Consider the following 22,601-nt stretch of genomic DNA (forward strand, 5'->3'; position numbering starts at 1 on the left):
AGAACTCCCAAACACCTGACCACTGAGCCTGATGGGACCTGTAGTCTAAAATACACAGGGAAGGATGCATCATTTTCAAGAACAATGCACTTCCTACAAATTAGTAACCACATTTGCATCAATATATATGCACTGGATGAAGAACAGGAAATATGGAGAAACTAACTGCACTGAATAATAAAAGATCTCAGAGACTGTGAGCATTTGGACCTAATAATAACCTGAGGTTTACTGCTGTTCGCTACAGGAACAAGCCCAGGGAAGCCTCAGGCTGCTACCTTTGATTAATCTCAGTTTAGTGTTTACGCCCAAACCCTAAACTATGGTTAAGCTTAACTGGTTTACTGAAACAGGTTGGCAGCATCAACCAAGATGTGAAGTTGGCTTGTTTCACTAAACCATCGTTCAAACCAATAAAGGCCAAACTGCAGATATCCAAAAGGGGAAGCAACAGCGTCCAATCTCTTCCTAGAGTAGGAAGCACATGAGCCTGAGATTCTCCTAAGCATGTTGCTCAAATGATAAACCTCTGAACACAGCCTCAAAGTGGCTAAAAACAAAGAAACAAAATTAGGCTCAGAGGAAACATTTATGAGTGCCAGTAAATTCTGCTACCTTTTTATGACTCTCTGCCTTCAATGTTAGAGACTCAATATGAATGAAGGCTGGAATTCTCCATTGATCTGGCTGGGAAAGCTTACATAAGCTACCAGTAGGTGAATCTTGGTGCACAAGACTGGTGTGGATAAGGGCAAAATAAATGCAGCATTCGCAAACTTCATGTGACATTTCTTTAAGTACCAGATACACAGAGCAGGGAGGATTAATGGGCCTCACTCCAAAGAAAGATGAATAAGTGGGCAAAATGTTATGTACTACTAGGATCCCATGGGTAAAAGTCATGTACTAAACCCTCAGGCAAAAGACAAGGAAGCACGTTCCAATCTCTATCATAAGACACATGGAAAGTGCATCGCTATTCAAAGTATGCTATGTGCACAGTGAGTGTGGATGCACACCTGACAATCTGCAGCCACCATGTGCCGTGTTCTGTACATGCACTTCCTTAGGCAGAATTAGCAACGGCACAAGTCCCAATTTCTCAGCCAAGGTGTTCCAAGATGTGCCTCCTCCTCACTGCGCTGAAGCATTTGTCCCCAGCAATTGCTCAGGCTGCTATTCCGAGTCCCCATATCAAGTGCAGCCAAAAGGATAGAGCAGAGAGAGAGAGAGACGAAGCAGGCCCCGGCCCTGCGAAACCCTCAGCTCACCATTTCAAAGTGTAAGAAGGTGGAGAGAGGTGCTTAGAAAAAGTGGTTAACTTCCAAAGCAGCAGCAAAGCAGTGTGTACATTGTTTAACATCAAAACAGATGCATTTTGGTGTTTAATCGTGCTACATGTGAGAAAAATCACAGGGATTTGCATTGTTGACTTAGTAGGAGATTGGAATGTTGTGCAGATGTAAAGCTGTGCATGTTCTACAACCATGAGAACAGTACCACAAGAACTAAACAGCATTTAGCACTTGGTTCATATAGCGTACAAGGATTGCTATTCTAGCCATCTAGATGTGGATCTATAATTGAGTTTACTTTTTGAGAGGTGGGAGAGGAATGTAGTCTTAAGGACGGTTGACCAAAACATCCTTCTAAGCTGGAAAAGACCCCACAAATACATCTCATAGGCCCCCCTGTGCAAAGTACTCTGGGGCCTTTAAGTTCCAGTGCCACCTTTGCTATTTCTGCAAAATAGTTCACTTGGAAACATAATAATAAATAATGCACACAATATTTCTATTTCTAACAATAAATGCAAAGAGAATAGGAAATATTTCAAGTAAACTACATTTGGCTTTAGACCACCTGGTTGACCTAGACTTCATGAATGCGTTCTGCCTTCAATCTTCTTAGCAACATTGACCCTTGCTATTCAATAACCAAAAAGGTGAATATTAGCCAATCTTTCTGCAGGAAAGAATTCTGCCTGGCAGTGGAACGTTGCCTTGTAAGCATTCATTCTACAGTAGGAAAGGGATCTCTGCAGGTTGCCAGCTTCCTCCTTTGAGTCAAGTGTTCTGATAGGACAGTTCAAACATGTTGCAGGCCTCTTCCAGGCTTTCATCCATGTTGAGTCTTCTCCAGAAAGACTTCTGCTTCATCTGAAGCTCCCTTCGCACACACCTGGGGCATGGCACCGACTTCACCTTGCACTCTGAATGGAAGACGGCACCACAGCTGTCACATCTGTGAGAACAAAATCAGGTATTTGTATATTAATATGTAGGTTCCTAGCTTCTCTTCCCCACCCCACTACACAGAGGAAAGAAGTTCTGCGGTAAGACTGTTCTTGTGCTGGGTGTATTCTGACTTCTGAAAGCCAGCCACACTGAGGAACGCTCAGAGGATTCTCAGACATCGTTGAGTCCCAGTGAGAAGCTGTCTTATAGTGTCGGAACATTGAGTTATACTATGGCAGTGGTTTAGCAAGGCAGTTAGGGCACAATGCTATGTGCAGTTAATGAAGTCACTGGGATTTAAGCAGCCTGACCGGATGCAGGGTTGCAGCTGTTAGTATTTGCTTTAATCTCAAAATCTCTGGAAGATTTTACAAGCTTAATTACTTAAGCATGTTATCCATTCTTTACTGGATTGGAGCACATGCAGGCAACCCAAGTGGGAGCCAAGATGACAGCCAAAGAAAACAGTTGTGCCTTTAGAAATTTTAAATCATCCACATCTGACACTAATGCTGACTTTATCAAGCTAATTCCCCTTTCGTTAGTGATTTACAATTCCTTGGGAAACGCTGGAGACCAATGATTGATGAGAGTGTCATTTTGCATTCATTCATGGCCTCTCCCTTTTCCCTCTTTTGATCACTCTTCTCAGTCAACTGGAGAATGTAAACGCTTATCAGGAATTTCTGTCGAAATGGACGCCTGCAGGATTATGGAAGAGTGACACACCTGCCGTTGCTACCCAGATGCATTAAATCAGGGGGCGGGGAGGGGCAAGAGAAGATTGATGATTTCAAAATTAAGAGCAAATACATCATTCAAACCATTTGAAAAAGTTGCAAAGCACAAAAAAAACCACCACCCACCACCCAAAACTTCTGTATGATCAATAATCAACTTGTTCCTTGATAAAAGGGAACAGATGATTACAAGCAGGAGGACAGGGAAAAGCAGGCATTAATGACACTCTTCATGGGCTTTGCTTAAAATCCCACCAGCACTTACGCTTCTAGCTCCCAAAGCCTTCCATAAATCAGCTTCTTCATTTTAACCAGTTATCCCACACTACAGGTCCAATTGTTGTTTCCTCACTCCCAAATTAACCCTTAATATACCCAGTCTTTCCAGAACAGTAGCTGCACTAGTGTATAGCACCCTAATCCCATTCATAGATTACTTGCTCAGAAACAACTCCTATTGCTTAATGGGATTTGGTTCCCAACATGCATACAATTGTGGCCTTCATTAGGGACGAACTGCCGCATAAGCTTTTGCAGGAAAAACTCATATTTCCTATGATAGCTGCTGCATGCAGAAACAGAAAAGTGCAAACAGAGAATCCCTCCTGGACAAAGACAGCCTGGTCACTGTGACCCATGCCCTGCTAAAATCCAGATCAACCCTTTGCTCTGTGTTGTAGATGGGTCTGTCTTTCAACACCACATGGACATTTCAGCTGAGTACATGGCTGAATTCCATTACCAAATTGAATCCCCTAATTTTAAAGCAGCTCCTCTTTAAGTCTGTGGTCATTAGAAGTCTTTCTCTGGGTAACTCTGGCAACACAAGTTAGAAGGATGGCTACTGAGGAGAAGCACCTCTCTCTGGTGGGGTCCCAAGTAGCTTTCCCTAGAGCTACCTGCCTGATGCCTCCGCTGCTGAGCTTTGGGTCTCAGATCAATTATCATCATTAGCAGAACTTGTTACTTGCTTGTTACACAAAAAGGTCTCTCCACGACTTAAATCCTATTTAAGATCATAGACCAAAGTAAAAATGCATTATAATAAAAACACATTTACACAAAGCATGTGCAATTCATTAAAATTGCCAAAGGTAACCTCCAGTAACATCAGCATAAAATTTTGGCTGCACAACCAGCAGTAAACAACAGCAAACAAACATACAAGACCAAGACTTTACTATCTGGCCAGGCTTTTCATTAGTATTTTTACTAATAGGGTCTATACTAAGTTATCACCATCTTCTATGCTACACAATAATTTGGATTAAGCTTTTTGAAAATCTTTCTTAGAGGCTAAACACTTGTTACCTAGTACAGATTTTCAGGTACGGGTTGTGGGACAAAGTGTTAAGGGTGAGCTGATGGTAGAGAGAACAGTGACAGAGAGATTGGAGAGAACACGACTGCTTCCTTCCCACAATGTTAGCACTCAAACAGCAACTTTCCCATGCAGTTTTCAGGTTCTCGTGTGACCCAGAAGTTTCCTAAGATCAGGAAGATGGAGGGAAACGTGAGGTTCCTAATAAAAAGCAGGTAGTGTTCTGGTCTATCCCCAAAGGTGACTTTTGTGGGCTGGAAGTTCCACAAGGCCAATTCAAACCTTTTTTTTTATGGCTGGTTTGCCCAATTCTATTCCAGTAATATATGGCAACGGTGATAACTTAGGTTGAAAATCTGAGTCAAGTGCATTGTGAAAATCCATTGGATCTGCTGTGCTCTGTTTGCCAGGAGCTATTCTGACTGGGAAGTAACACTTCAATTGCTCAGACATCTTAATTGCTGAGACAATGAACAGAAGAAATCCAAATCAACAAATTGGCCAGAGGGTCCATGAATCCGCCTTGCAGTGGAACTGGTGCAACAGACAGCAGCAACTCCCACAAGCACCTAATTACCATAACTTTATTTTCAGGAGAAGGAGGTGGTTTTCAGTGTTGTGGTTGTGTAGAAAAGCCAGGAACACCTCTGAACAGTTTCTGATGAAAACTTGTTAAGACACAAGGACCTCGATGAAGCAAATATCCAAGGAATGAAGCCCACAAGTTCCACACATTTCCCCATTTCTACAGGATTTTAATGTGTGTTCCCGAATACCCACTGCCAACCAGCATTTCATGAGTCCGATTTCTCTTTCCTATTAGGATTATTTCACACATTCCAAAAGTGGTTTGCCACCAAATGTACACTCATCAGTTAGCTGCAGTCAATCAAGGCTCTTATATGCATTTGCAGGTGAATATTTGACACAGTGACACGTAACATTTAAAACATCGTTGATGTCAGGCCGAGCACCATGGGTTGGCATCACTGGGTATCTGCCCAGGTCCATGCCCCAGCAAGGGCCCACCATAAACCAGATTCTCCTGGCACGTGCAAATTGCTGCTGGACAATGGAAATGGCTCTACTTTCTGCTCTTCTTGCAAACATGGACAGCTCCTTCTTCCTTGCCACTTCTGCTTGCTCCTTCTTCAGACCCAGTGGCAGCAGGAAATGTTGTTGTTGTTGCTGTTGGTGGTGCTGCCATTTACATTACTTACCTGCTCCCAATGGTAGAGAAGCCCGTCCACCCCCCTGCAGCCACTCATGCCATCTTATTGGGTAAGGCAGAAGAGACTGCAGCTACTATCTTCCTCCCCACTGCCAGATTGGGCCCAAAGAGGAAGAGAATGGAGTGGAAGTTGTGGGTGATGGTGAGATGAATGAGGAGGAGCTGCCGGTACTGGGGTGGACCAGAGTGAGTCCTGGCTAGCCCTGCCAGTCCAGTTAGGACCACCTGCACATGTGGTAGAGGACCTGATACACAAATGGAATGCGTGAAGTCAACTGCAGTCTCCCCAAGGGACTGACAAGTGAAAACGAAATATGGCACTTAAGCACTCTGTTGATTTTGTGTTGCACAATTCACTATACGGCTTAAGGAGAGAAGGAATCACGAAGCTGAGATGAACCTGCAAAACTTAAAAGCTGAAATCTTTCCCAGCTGCAACCTACTCTAACTTCCATTGAAAAATTACAAAGGTGTATCTCCTGGTTGTGGCTGCAAGACCGTTCAGCATTTCAATCAAGCGATCAAACACCTGCTTCTTATCTGGCCAAGGCCACAGCTCGATGCTGCGTCACCCACTTCTCTAACATCTGAGGGCAATGAGAAGCACCTGTGTTGGGAAAGAGGGTGTTCCTTTTATGGCACTTATTTACAAAACAGTCTCATTATTACTAAGCCTTTATTCTCCTTTTCTCAGATCCTTTTGAGCACAAATACAATGACATTGTGGAGAAGACATTTGTTGCTTTGAAGATGACAAAAAGACGAGACCTTAAAAACAAGCAACTGTGGACTCATTCATGTCTTCCGTTTTGCCTGCAGCGGTCCCAGAGGGGGAAAGTCCACTTTTCATGTTCGGCTTCCTATGGTCACAGCTGCTGTAGGAGTGCAATCGTATGGCTCACTGCCTAGATTATGCACATTGCGCCAGTGCCTGAAACACCTCTGAATCTCCGTAAAGGTTTTTGCATTTTAAATGATCAGGCGTATGCTCCTGTAGGGCATCCATTCTTAACACGGGAGATTTGGGGTGGGTGAAATGGTGGGTGGAGGTGCTGGAAACTGATAGCGGAGGCACATATTTCTCCTTAAACTTGTGTCCCAGCCAGCCCCATCCTTAACCAACTTCCTCCCTTTTAGCATTCTTTCCTAGAAGCCACAAGATAATTTCAGCTCTGAAGTGCAGGAGATTATACTTGTTTGCATGCCCTGAAACATATAACACAAAAACACATTTCGTTTTTTCTTTTTCTTTTTTAAAGATGATTCATTTGTATGGTAGTCAGTGAGATGCTTGAGCAAGTTATTTCATTTTCTGCATAGGCTGGAGTCATGATTGTACAGAAGGGTTGTTCTTGTGTTGCTGTTTATTTAAAAAAGTAATACTGAAAAATTAGTTTTCCTATGACCCATTGCATGCAACAGCATGTGGGGCTTAACGCTTGTGCAGAGTTTATGGGCACATAGACAGTACACGTGTATATAGGCTCAAAAGTGGTAGGCAGCTCTGCACAGCAACCCTGCATGCTCACAGTTGTCCTTAGGTCCATGTGTCAAGGTTTGCTAAGATCCGACAAGTGATAGCCAGGGTCAGGAGCGAGAAAGTTCTCAGCTGGTGGGGGTGAAAGGCAAGTGGCATGATCTACAGTGGGCAAAAGTCAGTTCTCAGAATGGCTGCTAGCAGGCAGATGGGACAGAGGTAGCCAGTGTCATCTAGAAAAGCAAACGGTCAAGTTCCAGAGGCAGAGGGTTCTGTGAAGGAAGGTGAAGAGTAGAATTCAGCCTGGCAGGTTCTTCTCAATGGGAGTCAGGTTGTTTAGGGTGGGCCGAAGAGGATATCCTGGGGTAAAGGCTTTACAAGGCCAAGTGGAACTGCACAGATTCCACCTGACTGGGTGATGCACCAGCCAGTGGGTCTTTTAATGCTTTCTAGGTCCATATGATAAAAGCTATGGTTTTCCCAGTAGTGATGTATGGAAGTGAGAGCTGGACCATAAAGAAGGCTGATCGCCGAAGAATTGATGTTTTTGAATTATGGTGCTGGAGGAGACTCTTGAGAGTCCCATGGACTGCAAGAAGATCAAACCTCTCCATTCTGAAGGAAATCAGCCCTGAGTGCTCACTGGAAGGACAGATCCTGAAGCTGAGGCTCCAATACTTTGGCCACCTCATGAGAAGAGAAGGCTCCCTGGAAAAGACCCTGATGTTGGGAAAGATGGAGGGCACAAGGAGAAGGGGACGACAGAGGACAAGATGGTTGGATAGTGTTCTCGAAGCTTCCAGCATGAGTCTGACCAAACTGTGGGAGGCAGTGGAAGACAGGAGTGCCTGGCATGCTCTGGTCCATGGGGTCACGAAGAGTTGGACACGACTAAACAACAACAACAACAGAGGACACGTCTGGGTAAAGCAAGCGATTCCTTCAGCAGATGGGCTGCATTGGTGGTAGAGGAAGAAAGGAACTGGGTCTTGGTTGTCTGTGTGGAATACCAGTTTGAGACCCCTATCAATGAAGTTGATCTGAGAAACCAGATCAACAATGACCCAACAACAAAATGTTTCACAGCGCTGACAGGTAGCAGAACCTAGAATTTCACCATACTAAACATTTACCAGCATTTTACTTTGCAAGGAAGAACTCATTTTTTGAGTTCTTGCAGTAAAAGGTGAAGGAGATCTCAGTGACAAGAGCTTGTATCCGAAAGCTGCGAAAAATTCACAATACAGTATCTTCAAGTATGTGCAGTGCTATTCCACCACCCCAGTGAGTAACTACCACCTGACACTCTGCCCCTTGAAAAGTAAAGCTTTCCTGAGAACACTGTTTCCAGCAGGCTTAAGTACATTTCCATTTCTACTTAAAAACTAATTGCTGGAGCTGACAGGAAAAAAATCAGAAGACCCAACTATTACAACATTTCCACTTGCACTTTACTATTCTTCTGTTTTTAGTTTTCATTCCAAAACCCAACACCCAGGAAATCCAAGAAAGGGGAATACTTTAACTAAGCAATGTAAAACCAAGCAAGGAAAAAAAAGAGAGAGAGAGAATTATTTGAGGATTCTACAACAGTGCTAAGACAGCAGACTTGGAAGTTGTGTATTGTTGGACAGGATGTAAGGAGCTTGCCAGGCACAGCCCACAAAACCCTGCTAATTAACTGAAATGATTGTGTTTGTTTTGGAACCATTTAGCCAACAAAGGAATGTGTCACACCGATTAGCAAGAAAAGGGTATGTAATATATGTGCATTCAAAGCCAGATGAGTGCATTATCCAGGTATTTGCTCTGTTTGCTCAAGGATTGACAAAAAATGAATGCTGAGCAAACAGCCTCCATGCAAATGGAAACTCCAGCTCTTTAAAAGCGGGTGCGTGTGTGTGTGTGTGTGTCCCTGAGATTTATCTGTCTCCATAAGAGACAGGCCTTGAGAAATCACATCTGGAAATGGACCCACAGAAAAACTACTTCTCTACCAGAACTTGTTCTCTCCATCAGACCCTGTGAGGAGGCCATTATATCAGGATGGTCGTCATCCAGCGCTGACCCTCTGGCAGGTCTTGGCAAGGGCACCTGAGACTCATCGCTTTGCTTTCTTCTTTGTCAAGCGGAAAGGTCAAGGCAAAAAGGCAAAGGGAAAATATATGCAAAGCAAGGTGCAAACACACTTCAATTCCTAGTCATTCAGGAATGCCGTGAATGCAGGGGAACTCTTTCACACAGTACAAACAGCTTCTTATTAAGGCAATTTATTGTTGGGTTTTTTTTTTATACCACCCTAACAGAGGCTCAAGATTTATTAAAAGTCCAGCTTTGCACTCATTTAAAACACAAGAGGCATTCATTTTGTTTAGATTTAGTGAAGCTGAACACGTGCAAGTGAAGGAGCAGAAACAAAGACATTAGGATAACAGTAAGTATATCACAATGCACATGTGTTAATATTTATTTTCATCTTCATTTAAGGGCAAAGCTTTAGAAAACTAATTCGTGGATCTACAAAACTGTAAATGCTACATATCCCTCTTAGACGGTTGTGGGAGGGGGTGTTAGTGAAACTTGCTGAACATGCCAGATTAAATTACCCTGTCCTTCTTACCGGAAAAAAAATGAAAAACTCCTTAGCTAAAACAAAACCTACCGTTTTCCCACCCAGGAATAATGTTTGGTTGAAGGGACTCAACCTTCTCAATTCATTTTGGGCACCAACTCCAATTCAAAGGCTATGCATTGTTTTTTGCTGCAATGGACTAACAAGGCCACTCCTCTGAAAATCAACGCCAGGGCTTGTGTTTGCTGATACGAAGGTATAAACCTTTCAGGAGAACTACCAGCAAGGGGAATATCACTGTATGGTATTCTTTGCCTCCTGAAAAGTGGAAATGCGGAATCAGGCGCCAGGGTCCAACTTGTTCGTAACTCTGTCATCCTAGCAGGGGCTCATGGTACAGAGGGCTATGCACATCCTAAGGCACAGAGTAATATAAGAACTAGAACAGAACACCTGAACCCCAGTTAGAAGGGGCAAACATTTAAGGCAACGATTACCTAAATCAGGGAATGCAACCCTACCAACAGAAATCTCAATATATTGAAATATTTGTGAGGTTTTTCTTTGGGGCGGGGGCAGGAGAACATGAGCCCCTGACTCATACCAAGCTGAAACACCCCCCCCCCAAAAATATAATGGACAAAGAGGGTTATACTTTAAAACATAGAATCTGCAATGACTGGGGCTACCAAGACCTGTCTTGGAATTAAAAGGCAGCCCACTTGATTTCTTTTAACAAACCTAAATTCAAAGCATTGCCTATGTGCCAATCTTACGAATGAATCCTATTTTAAAAAGAAATAGGCTATTACATCTGTTAATGGGCAACCTGCTTTCTATCAACACAGTGCCCCAACAAAAGAACATTATCCAATATGCAGACAGATAATGTTCAAACTCATTGCCAAAATAAAAATTAACTGATCAACCTAATTCACTTTTGTTACTGAACCACGACTTGACTGGTACAGCAGTACTAAATATTATTTTGAAAATGATGTGGTTATATCAGTGTCATTAAATCTGTTTTTGTATTGAACATGTACACACATATATTACTGGCTGCCAGTGTAATAAGCACCAACAGAAGTCATTACACCCAGATATCACTGATCTGAGATGTACTGCAAATTTCTCTCAGGGCATTTAAGATTTCAGAATTCTAAGGCATTTAACCTGTGATTTTAATGCCCAGCAAACACTCAGAGTAATCAAATCATTCTGCAGAGAAATTACATGCATTGCACTGGGAAACCTTCTTACAGCAAGTATTTTGCCACTTTCATTATCCTCATGAACCCCTTGCAGATATCTTTGCCTTATATAGTCATTCACAACTTTCCGTCCCAGAAATTACTGTTTTGCAAGTGTTCTCTTTCCTTTCTTAATCAGTGTTTGCACAGTTGTGCTGCACACCTCATTTAATATACGTTCAGGGCTTGGACCTCATACTAAAAACAAGGTACTGAAACAAAACCAGGGAAAGATGGGGCAAATATTAGCAGTAAAAGAGGTACCAGTCAAAAATCTCAGTAAAAGGTGGCCTTGGCCGCACTGGCACGGAACTCTTCTCCCAGCTGGGAAGAAAAACAACTCTCAACAACTTATGCTAACAAAATAATCCTGGCCATCTCACAAACTGCCAACAATGCCCAAGGGAGGATCAACATCATGAATATACAAAACTTATGTTATTTATGACTCACTCTTGGACACTCCATTGAAAAACTCAACTGGGGTGACATAGATGTTTTATCTGTGCCTGAATGACACAGGCATGATATGCAGTCAGATTACGGGATAAGCATGCATGTATGAATCAGCCCCAACATGCAGCCTGGTCAGTTCTAACAATCTAACAATCCCCGAGTCAAATATGCAGCAAGGTGATGCGCTCAGTTGCCAATGCACAACTACTTACAGGCTGATGAAAGACAAGTGTCTCCTTTTCTCCTATCCTCAGGCTTCCCATATGTACAGGGGGCCATGAGAAGGGAAGAGACAGTCTGTATACTGACCCCCAGAAAAGCTAAATATTCTTGAAACTTGTTGGCTCGGGATAGGCAGGTCCCATTAACCTTACCTTGCCTAGGGCCTCTAAAATATCAGACTTGCATTTACAATCTGAACTGCTTAGAAATAAATGTCTTAAGGAATTTTAATGGTCAGACTGTGAAAGTCCCTCTTGAGTTCACAAGTCCCTTTAAGGCCCCTTTGTGTGTTATGTACACTGTTGTGCTTGCCGTAGCTACACGTGGCTAGTCCTTTGCATTTACACACCGCAGGGAGCGGTGCTGAACTCCAGTTCCCTGGAGCATGTACACGTGGTGAAGAAGAAGAAGCATGATGGTACATACCCCATGAATGTGCACACTTTCCACTTGTACTGGCTACAAATGCAAGTAGCAGCTGCGGTGGGTGATTACTGGTGGTGATGGTGAGAGGGAGTTCAACTTACTGTAGTCCACATGAAAACCACTCCTTTGAAGCTGCTATTTGCACCGAGAGGAAATTCCTCCATTGGTATGAAGATGCATTTAATGTTGCGTCTCGTTTGGCCTTCATAAAAGGTTTCCACATAGAAAGGAGGTAAGCTGAACTCTTGCTCATGTTTGCATCAGCCCTCTCATCATTACTGTACCATGGTAAATGTACACACATGCAAAGCAACACATGGAATCACCGTCCTTTACCTGCTTGTAGAAATGTCCTCAAAGGGGTACAGGATCTCGCCGTTGTTACAGATCTCGCAAATGAATCCCTTTTGGCTACAAAGGCTGCAGTTGTAGACATGGGAAGTGGCAAATTTGATTACCTTCCCAAGGAAAGGGGCCAGCTTCCCTTCAATAACCTGTAAAGCAACAGAAAAGAGACCCCATACCAAGAATCAGCAACAGAAATGACTGGACATTATTTGTGTGTCTCATTACCAAACTAAAACACAATTCAGAGTTGATTAAACAGTGAAGGGTTTGCTGCAGGATGGGGTGAATCATGCAATTCAGGCTGAAGAATGCCAAATAAAACCCACCTATGGCAACAAGGTAACAGAACATTAAAAGGTAATTTTACACCTGTTTGGAGATAGGTAAAGTTAGATTGTTTAATTCATTTACTTACAATGCTTGTCTGTTTTTATTTTACTAGTGTTTTCCTTCTATTGTTTTACTCAACTGATAACAATGGAAGAGAAGGGTGAGGGCCTGATTTCACACAGAACTATGGTGTGAGAAGATACTATCTCTCTCTCTCTCTCTCTCTCTCTCTCTCTCTCTCACACACACACACACACACACACACACACACACACACACACATATATATATATAATTTAAGAGGCATGCAATGGCCCTAGTATGTGAAAATCCACATTTGAATGTTCGCTTAAATGTGCCGGTTCTCTCCACCACAGTGACTCAGTACTAGCAGTCTTTTTGCTTTCTGTTTACTCAAAATGTTGAGTATCCAATTACCAATGCCAAAACAACTGTTTTAGTAATGATTACTGGTAATAACACAATTATCACCGTGTCTGTATTTATTGTGTTCCATTTACCTCTGCCCTCACTATCTTCAATCTCCTCCCGAACCTTGTGTGTGTGTGTATTCTGCTACTCAGGGTAATATTGTGTACTGTAGTCCACAAAAACCTAACACTGTAATAAAACTGCTCGTCTTTAAGGTGCCGCAAGACTCAAATCTTAAAGCAAAACAAGCAAATGCAGATTCTGTAAGAGTGCTCACCTCACTTATGCTAAATGTATTTCTTATTCTAAATGCATTTCTGAAGGCCTAAACTGCAGCACATACACTAAATGGAAAAATGTAGGCAGGAAAGGAAGTTCATGGGATGGCTTGGGTGGCTGCCACGGGATGGAAATGCTGAAAAGCTCTCGTTCTTGTAAGAACATCTGTGGCAGCAGGAAGCTGAAATGTTATTGCTAGCCATGCAGACTCGACATCTGTTTGTACTGTACGGAAAGGTGATGCTTTTATTGTGTTCTGCTATAGAATGATGGCCTCACTCTGGACCTTAAACAATTCACAAAGGTCACTACGGGAAGGTGTGGTTCAAGGCCAGGGCTCTGATACTGCTCTATTATAACAGACGGTCAAAGTCAGTACTATAAGCAACTTTAAAAAAATCTCTTCCTTAATTAATTTTGGTTATAAGAGTCAAAAGTCTAAACTGGTTAAGGGGAAATGATGTCCAACAAATATGAGGAAACGCAAGGAGCAGCAGATATGTTAGTGACAGAACATATACACTTGCAGATTAATGTAAACAAAGAAATGCAGGCCGGATCGGAGGAAACGCGAATGATGCACAAGGATAAGTAATATCCAGCATTAAATAATTCAGTCTCAGCCTTACCGTATAGCCAATAGGCTGCAATAATAAGTTCTTAAAATAATAACACGCAAATTGATATACACAGAAGTGCACGATCTCCATGCTTTACTAAGAAACCAGTACTGGAGGTTTTGCAGGATCTGGATTAGTTTGGAAAGGATGTTTGTCAGCAACAACAAGTGTGTGTCCATGATAGGGGTAGAAAAGGGGGAGGAGTAAGAGATATTAAGACAGCATCTTAAAAAGCAGAGACATCACCTTGCCGACAAAGGTCCGTATAGTTAAAGCTATGGTTTTCCCAGTAGTGATGTATGGAAGTGAGAGCTGGACCATAAAGAAGGCTGATCGCCAAAGATTGGTGCTTTTGAATTATGGTGCTGGAGGAGACTCTTGAGAGTCCCATGGACTGCAAGAAGATCAAACATATCCATTCTGAAGGAAATCAGCCCTGAGTGCTCACTGGAAGGAGAGATCCTGAAGCTGAGGCTCCAATACTTTGACCACCTCATGAGAAGAGAAGACTCCCTGGAAAAGACCCTGATGTTGGGAAAGATGGAGGGCACAAGGAGAAGGGGACGACAGAGGACGAGATGGTTGGATACTGTTCTCGAAGCTACCAGCATGAGTTTGACCAAACTGCGGGAGGCAGTGGAAGATAGGAGTGCCTGGCATGCTCTGGTCCATGGGGTCACAAAGAGTCAGACATGACTAAACGACTAAACAACAACAACAACAACAAGAGATATTATTTATCTATTCATTTATGAATCACTTCCTGTGAGGCATCTTGAGGTACTTGGTGGGTAAGGCTGCATGCTACTGGCTGGGAGGCAAAGGCCGGCTGACAAGCAATTTATGAAAATTCTGGCCAGAGCAGATTTTTTTGCAGACAGCACTTGTACCCTTGCAGCCAATTGTCTCTAGTCAGAGGCTACCTGCTGGTACCTAAAAAGAAATGCAGTGCCATCCAGCTGCAAACCACTGAGTCGAGAAAGACTGTGCCATGACTTACATAGTTGCAGATGTGGACAGGATAACGCACTGCAAAGCTGGAACATGTTTTGAACATTCAAAACAGTCATGCTGATGTGGTTCAGCTGCATTTATGTGTTTAACAGGTGTTTTCTAGAATTCAGGAAGACAGGATTCGGAGCAGGCACCCCCAACCTTCGCCCTCCAGATGTTTTGGACTACAATTCCCATCATCCCTCCTGTTAGCTAGGGATCATGGGAGTTGTGGGCCAAAACATCTGGAGGGCTGCAGGTTCGGGGTGCCTGATTTGGAGGCTTTTTGACTTTGTGATTTTTTGTTTTGAGAGTCTGAAAGACGGATGTGACCTTCTTCGATTTTTCTTCTTCTTTTTTTTAAAGATATTTATTGAAGTTTCCAAAAAGTTATATAAAAATAAAAAATAAAAAAGGCAGACTAGGTACAGTAGTCAGACTATATCTAGCAACAGAGGGCTTTAAGATTTTTTTTGGTTTGTTTTTAAAGCAAGTGTTGATGATGAGAGTTGTACGGTTGATCATTTTACCTATGTGTGTTTGGGGAATGGCAAGCATGTGGTTTATTACTTCCTGGAAGTTTTGCATAGCAGGGAGTGATAGAAATATATAAAACAAAAAAACCTGAAATACAACCGCATTAGCAGAGCTTTGAGTTAATGATTGTACGCTGTAGCGGGGCTTCCTTGTGCACAAGCATCCTTAGGATTGCACTGCTAAATAGTTTTATTATTATGAATATATATATAATAACCTGCAATACAGTCTTGAATATATGTTTTATATTATCTTGCAATGTAATGTATGTTTTACATTGTAAGAATGCGTTAGTAATGTTTAACAAAGGTGTTTTGCACAATTCTGTACCCTTTTCAGTACAGTATGGGATTTCCTTGCCTACCAGTCACCATGGTGTGCTGTGGTTTGCTGTTCCAAAGTTGCTGTTTACAAAAATAAGGCACTGGGGAAATGAGTACAAATAGCTTCTATAGAAAAGGCCTTAAGGAAGTCTCATTGAAAGCTGTACTATACAAAGAATGTTATCTCCGTATCTTCACAATGTATTAGGCATACGCCTAACACAGTCAAAGTACAACTAGAGAGCTAAATCAATACATGGTGAGAACTTCGCAGGGGAGGGGTAGGGAAACATTGACTCAGCAAGCAAATATTGTGCCTATATTTTCTGAATGTGGTGGCAACACTGTCCATTGTTACTGTTCTATGCCAATGAGGCTTCCCACCCGCTCCCCCAAGTAACTGGGCAGAAATGCACCCCAAACTAACTTACTAAGCCACTGGCTTTGTTCATCATGACCGGCCTCAACAATATGTTCAGAGTATGCTAAATGCTTACCATTGTTAAACACGGCCAACTAAAGTTTTATAGCAGGGAAGTGTCTCCATGTTGTGGCAGCTCCACATGGGACCATGTTGTGTGAAAGGAACTCAGCAGCATGGGAAAGTCTCCAGGCCAGCACCAGGAATGTGTGCTGTTCTGAAGAGCAGTACTCTTTCTCTCTCTCATGGGACAATCCATGCGGAGAGCAGCTTTCAAATCTTGGGTGGAGTCAACACCATAGAGAATTCTATCGTGTTTGAACTGGCCTGCATTTGACAACTCTTCTCTGAGTTAGGGGGAGACAAAGTCAAGAGATATGGCGGGGTAGCTCAAAACTACCCAAGGAATGTCATGGCAGAGCTGAGAGCTTAATCCAAATCACCCTGTCCAGTGAACTAATGTTTTGAGTGCTAGGCTGGCTGTCCCTCATATCATCACCTGAAGGGCCTTGCCTGCCTCCTTCCATCTGGGCAGAGAGGGCTCTGTTTTTGTTTTTTAAATTGCTTTTATTTTTTATTTTTGTCATTTTAAATTGTAATTGATATTAAAGCTGTATTCTTAGTTTTCAAGGGAAGTATTCTTAGATCAAGGGAAGTAATAATGCCACTGTATTCTGCTCTGGTCAGACCTCACCTGGAGTACTGTGTCCAGTTCTGGCACCACAGTTCAAGAAGGACACTGACAAACTGGAACGTGTCCAGAGGAGGGCAACCAAAATGGTCAAAGGCCTGGAAACGATGCCTTATGAGAAACGGCTAAGGGAGCTGGGCATGTTTAGCCTGGAGAAGAGGAGGTTAAGGGGTGATATGATAGCCATGTTCAAATATATAAAAGGATGTCACATAGAGGAGGGAGAAAGGTTGTTTTCTGCTGCTCCAGAGAAGCGGACACGGAGCAATGGATCCAAACTACAAGAAAGAAGATTCCACCTAAACATTAGGAAGAACTTCCTGACAGTAAGAGCTGTTTGACAGTGGAATTTGCTGCCAAGGAGTGTGGTGGAGTCTCCTTCTTTGGAGGTCTTTAAGCAGAGGCTTGACAACCATATGTCAGGAGTGCTCTGATGGAGTTTCCTGCTTGGCAGGGGGTTGGACTCGGCCCTTGTGGTCTCTTCCAACTCTATGATTCTATGATTCTAGTTTTAGATTTTATGATTTGTGGAAATAGTTTTCCATCTGGCTGTGTACTTTTTGATGTGTTTTATTTATTGCTTATGACTTTCGTTATGTTGGTAATTATGTAAATCTTGTCATGTTATAAGCCGCCTTGAACATTGCTTTAACTATGGAACGGCGGCATACAAATAAAATGGTTATGATGATGTTTAAAATTATGGAACCTTAAAAAGAAAATGCCCCCAAAAGGTCTGTTCAAGGCCTGCCATTTAATGAGAAATGCACAAGCAAAAAAGAAAAAAAAGGAGAGTAGAAGAATATTAGTAGGTAAAATATAAAGTTTCACAATGTTTGATCATTTTACTGAGCCTGGTTTGCTAGCTCACCGATACTTCAAGGCAGCTAACCTTGAGCTGGGCATCTCCAGGAAAAGGCAAGTGGAGTTCAACAAAGAGAGGTTAAGCCTTCATTTACCTTCTTTAATTTTAACGAGGGAGCATTGTGTTTTGTGAGGTTGCAGGTTAGGGTTAATAATTGAAGCTAAAGAGGCGACAAAGCCTACATACCAAGGTGCTGTTGCCACTGGGAAGACAGTGCAGAGTCTGCAAATATCTTGTGACCCCACCCTTGTAAATCAGCACGTTAATCATTGTCATCATATTGACGATAAGATTCTTTGTAAGTCAACACAGAGGCTGTAATTTCAACCGTCAGTTCACAATCTGAATTATTTCCGTTAAGTTAGCTTTTATTAAGAAAGGGCTCTCCTGGAAATACTGGTTGGCTTGTAAACTTCTTTTGACATTCTGGGGCTTTCAGATTTGAAAACATGTGTGATTTGCTTCCTAAGTGATGCACCAAGTTAAGCAGCCACAAGCACTGGCGTTTTGCTAAGTCTAGGGAAAAGGAGAAACATGGATTATGGTAGCATGCCACACTTTTTCCAGACTGGAACTGGAAATAGCGGCTGTAGGTGACAGAATAGTGTGGTGTTTATAGAATTTAGCAAAAGAGGAAACAGAAGGACTGGGCAGTGTGCAATGCACAGCCAAAGACCGTAGAGAACTCTCCTCCACCTGCGGGCAGTGTCAAGAGTGAAAACATTAAGACGCAAAGGTTTAGTTTTAAAAACACCACCAATGTTTCAAGCTATTTCTTCGTCCACCACTTTTACAGCATGGTGGTGTAATTTTCTAGATCCATTTCAATTGGGGCTTAGGCCTGGTTTTGGCACAGAAACTGCTTGGGTCGCTTTGTATGACCTGTATAGGGAGAGAAACAGAGGGTATGTTGTCCCTGTTCTCCTTGACCTCTCAGCGGTTTTGGATAACCACAGTATCCTTCTGCAACACGTCATACAATGCGCTAGACAGTTCAGAAACTTCTGCTAGTGCAGAAATGGGCGGCACGGTTGCTCCCTAGGGCGAGATGGCCTGAGCATATTACACTGATGCTGGCCTGACTGCACTGGCGATCCATTAGTCTCCAGGCCCAATTCTGTGCTGGTTTTGACTTATAAAGCCTTAAATGGCTCAGGACTGCAATACCTCAGGACCGCCTCTCTTCATATGAACCTACCTGGACCCTGAGATCATCCTTTGAGGCTCTTCTTTGTGTGCCTCCTCCACGGGAGGTCTGGAGGGTGACAACACCTGTTGCTCTCCACTTGTAGGGTGCTCTCCCCAGGGAGGTTTGGCTGGTGCCTTCATTATACCTCTTCTAGGTGCCAGGCAAAAACGTTCCCTCTTGATCGACATCCTATGCCCTTTTAATTGTGTTGTGGGAGGGGGGATTATTGGTTTGTTGTTGGTCTTATTTTTACTATGTATTTTGTGATGTTCATGTTGTGATTTTACTTTGTAAACTGCCTGGGGTTCTGTAGATGAAGGGCAGAATGCAAATTCAATTAACAATGATGATGATGATGATAGATAGATTAGATAGATAGATAGATAGATAGATAGATAGATAGATGATAGACAGACAAACAGACAGATAAAATGTTGGGCCTGGATATGAGAAGTTCACCTTCCGTTTTCCACCTGAACCACAAACTATATAGCACCCTCACTTACTGCACAAAAGAAGTGTTGCAAGAATAAAACGAGATAAGGAATGTATGGCACCTAGCTCACTTCTATGGGCTAAACCAACCGTAGCTTAAAATATTACGCAAACTGCCAGGCCTCTCACAATTGTGCATTAGAGCAAAGACCTGATTACGCAAGATCACTTTTCTGGGCTTGTTGCCTTCTCACAATATTTAGTTTACGGTCTTAAAAGGATTAAAGCGACACCAAATGCCAATTAAGGACTGGCCCACCTCGTGGCAGCGCTTTCCTCCTATCTGGCTGGAGGGAGCCGCACCCTTAGCAGAGGCCTTAGATGAAAAGAAAGCAGGGTTCAGTAGCACCTGGGCTCGCTTCCTTGACTGCTGCCTGCTGCTCGTTTTCACTCCGCAAGGTGCTGCTGCTAGGCCAGAGGCAAGACACCTGGAGCCTGTAGAGCAGAGGTAGCCAATGCAGCACCCTGCAGAAGCTGCTGAACTACAGTTCTCAACATCCCTAGCCATTGGCTAGGCTGGTCAGGGCTGATGGGAGTTAAGAATCCAATAGCATCTGGAAGTCATAATGTTGGCTACTTCTGCTGCAGAGGCAGCAGCTGTGCCCACATTGTATTGTAGGCCTACGTAGGAAAATAAAGACGCATTTAGTGGGATTGTGTAGCTGGACCAGCTGTTATGCTCAGCACATGATAAGAGAAATTGTTTTATTTCATTTATTTCTCTTTATTAAATCCTATGTGTGACTAACCACCGTTTCTTTGGTTAAAGATCAGACCCGCTGAGCCATTCTTATTTGCACCCACGGTGCTTTCCAAATCATGAAAAGAATAAATGGCAGAAGGTAAACGGCGTTCCGTGTGCTGCGCTGGCTCGCCAGATGCAGCTTGTCACGCTGGCCACGTGACCCGGAAGTGTCTGCGGACAGCGCTGGCTCCCAGCCTATAGAGTGAGATGGGCGCACAACCCTAGAATTGGACACGACTGGCCCGTACGGGAAGGGGTACCTTTACCTTTACCTTTATAGTAGTTTGACAACTTTACCAGAATTATGTTCCTCCTGCTTCACACCTTCCCTTTTGTACTACACTATGTGAGAGCTGGACCATCAAGAAGGCTGATCGCCGAAGAATTGATGCTTTTGAATTATGGTGCTGGAGGAGACTCTTGAGAGTCCCATGGACTGCAAGAAGATCAAACCTCTCCATTCTGAAGGAAATCAACCCTGAGTGCTCACTGGAAGGACAGATTGTGAAGCTGAGGCTCCAGTACTTTGGCCACCTCATGAGAAGAGAAGACTCCCTGGAGAAGACCCTGATGCTGGGAAAGATGGAGGGCACAAGGAGAAGGGGACGACAGAGGACGAGATGGTTGGATAGTGTTTTTGAGGTTACCAGCATGAGTTTGACCAAACTGCGGGAGGCAGTGGAGGACAGAGGTGCCTGGCGTTCTCTGGTCCATGGGGTCACGAAGAGTCGGACACGACTAAATGACTAAACAACAACAACAAAATTCTGTTCATGGAGCACAGGAGCATTAAAGGCTATTATGGAGTGGATTTGTCTTCGATTGTCCTATAATTACACTGCAACCACCACCACCTGGGGCAAAACACCTGTCCATTCAGAAGCTTTTAAAGCCACCTTGCATATCGCATTCACACAATTCCACTCCTACAAGGAAAAGCTAGTTTTCTTGGTGTTAAAACGGAACCAATGTGTGGCGTACAAGGTTTGTTCAACAAGGTTCACCATGTGCAAATGCATGGAAAGCAGTGTTACTATTACCTGGGAGTAAGCCCAATTCAACTCAATGTGACTTACTCCTAAGTAAACACAGTTTATCATTTATTAGCAGGGCAAGCCTACTAAGAAGCTGGTCGCACTGAGTTCAATGGGGCTTTCTTCAAGGTAAGCGGGTTTAGGACTGCAACCTAAATTTATGTGCATTATGGAGCGCTAGCATCAGGCATCAGGCCTGTTGGCAGACCAACTCTGAGTTATACAGGTGTCTGCAAACATGACATAAAGGCTGGCAACGTTAACCCTGCCACGTGAGAATCCCTTGCAGATGACCGCAGTGCCTAGATACACTTCTTTTCTAATGGAATCCATTCAAACTGATTTTCTTCCAGGGATATGGTTTCAAGGAACATGAGGCATTTTGCTCAAGGTAAGCAGGTCTGATCCCCGTGACGGGGTGAGCTCCCGTTGCTCGGTCCCTGCTCTTGTCAACCTAGCAGTTCAAAAGCACCTCAAAGTGCAAGTAGATAAACAGGTACCGCTCCGATGGGAAGGTAAATGGCGTTTCCGTGTCCTGCTCTGGTTCGCTAGAAGCGGCTTAGTCCTGCTGGCCACATGACCAGGAAGCTGTACGCCGGCTCCCTCGGCCAATAAAGCGAGATGAGCACCGCAACCCCGGAGTCGTCCACGACTGGACCTAATGGTCAGGGGTTCCTTTACCTTAAGCAGGTCTAGGGCTGATCAGTGCCTGGATGTGAGACTTCCTGGGAACCACATGTTCACTGATTTGGGTCCCATGGATGTTAGACAAATCCAAGGCATCACTAAGAGCACCTAAAGGGCATAGCTGTCAATGTTTCCCTTTTTTTTAAGGGAAATTCCCTTATTCCGAATACGATTCCTCGCAAGAAAAGGGAAAAGTTGACAGCTATGCTAAAGGGTCCTGATCTTCTTCCAACCTTATCATTGCACCATTTTGACTGAAATGGCATGGCCTGTTTTCTCACTTAAGAAGAAAGGAAATTGTGGAGGGGGAAGGAGAGAGTGAGAGAGAGAGAGAGACTTTCTGGGCTGATAATAAGGATCCAGCCAGATTAAAAGCAGAATCCAATTTAACGCACCCGAGCCACAACTGTAATTGAATTACATGATGAAAGGTTTGGGGTGCAGAAAGGGAAGGAAATAATGTAAATGTATATCAGGACAAAGGAGTCTGTCAGAGTAGCAGCTAAATAAACGTGTGCAGGATGACTCTTGCAAGCCTCTGCCCCCTTAATGACAACTCCTCATCCCTCCCAAGGAAACTTTGATAAGCTACTGATCGCTTCTTGAAAGTCCGCTATCAATACTTGGTGCTAAGCAGCTTGCAAGCTATGGTTTTCCCAGTAGTGATGTATGGAAGT

The 22,601-nt window shown here is 43.3% G+C and overlaps 1 protein-coding gene across 3 annotated transcripts in view; it reads right to left on the minus strand.

Annotated features, from left to right (window-relative positions):
* Positions 1 to 1,570: 1,570 nt before the first annotated feature.
* The window catches only part of PLEKHM3 (pleckstrin homology domain containing M3), a 70,441-nt gene continuing 49,410 nt past the window's right edge, over positions 1,571 to 22,601 (minus strand). For all 3 annotated transcript variants that reach the window (XM_081919016.1, XM_081919017.1, XM_081919018.1), the window contains 2 exons: positions 12,272 to 12,429; positions 1,571 to 2,244 (listed from right to left, as the gene is read on the minus strand). In XM_081919016.1, the coding sequence (XP_081775142.1) occupies positions 2,067 to 2,244; positions 12,272 to 12,429 (336 nt within the window). In that variant the 3' untranslated portion in view covers positions 1,571 to 2,066. The remainder of the gene's footprint in view (positions 2,245 to 12,271; positions 12,430 to 22,601) is intronic.

Source organism: Podarcis melisellensis, assembly GCF_964234715.1.
Source record: "Podarcis melisellensis genome assembly, chromosome: 1".
In the NCBI taxonomy this organism is placed as follows: domain Eukaryota; kingdom Metazoa; phylum Chordata; class Lepidosauria; order Squamata; family Lacertidae; genus Podarcis; species Podarcis melisellensis.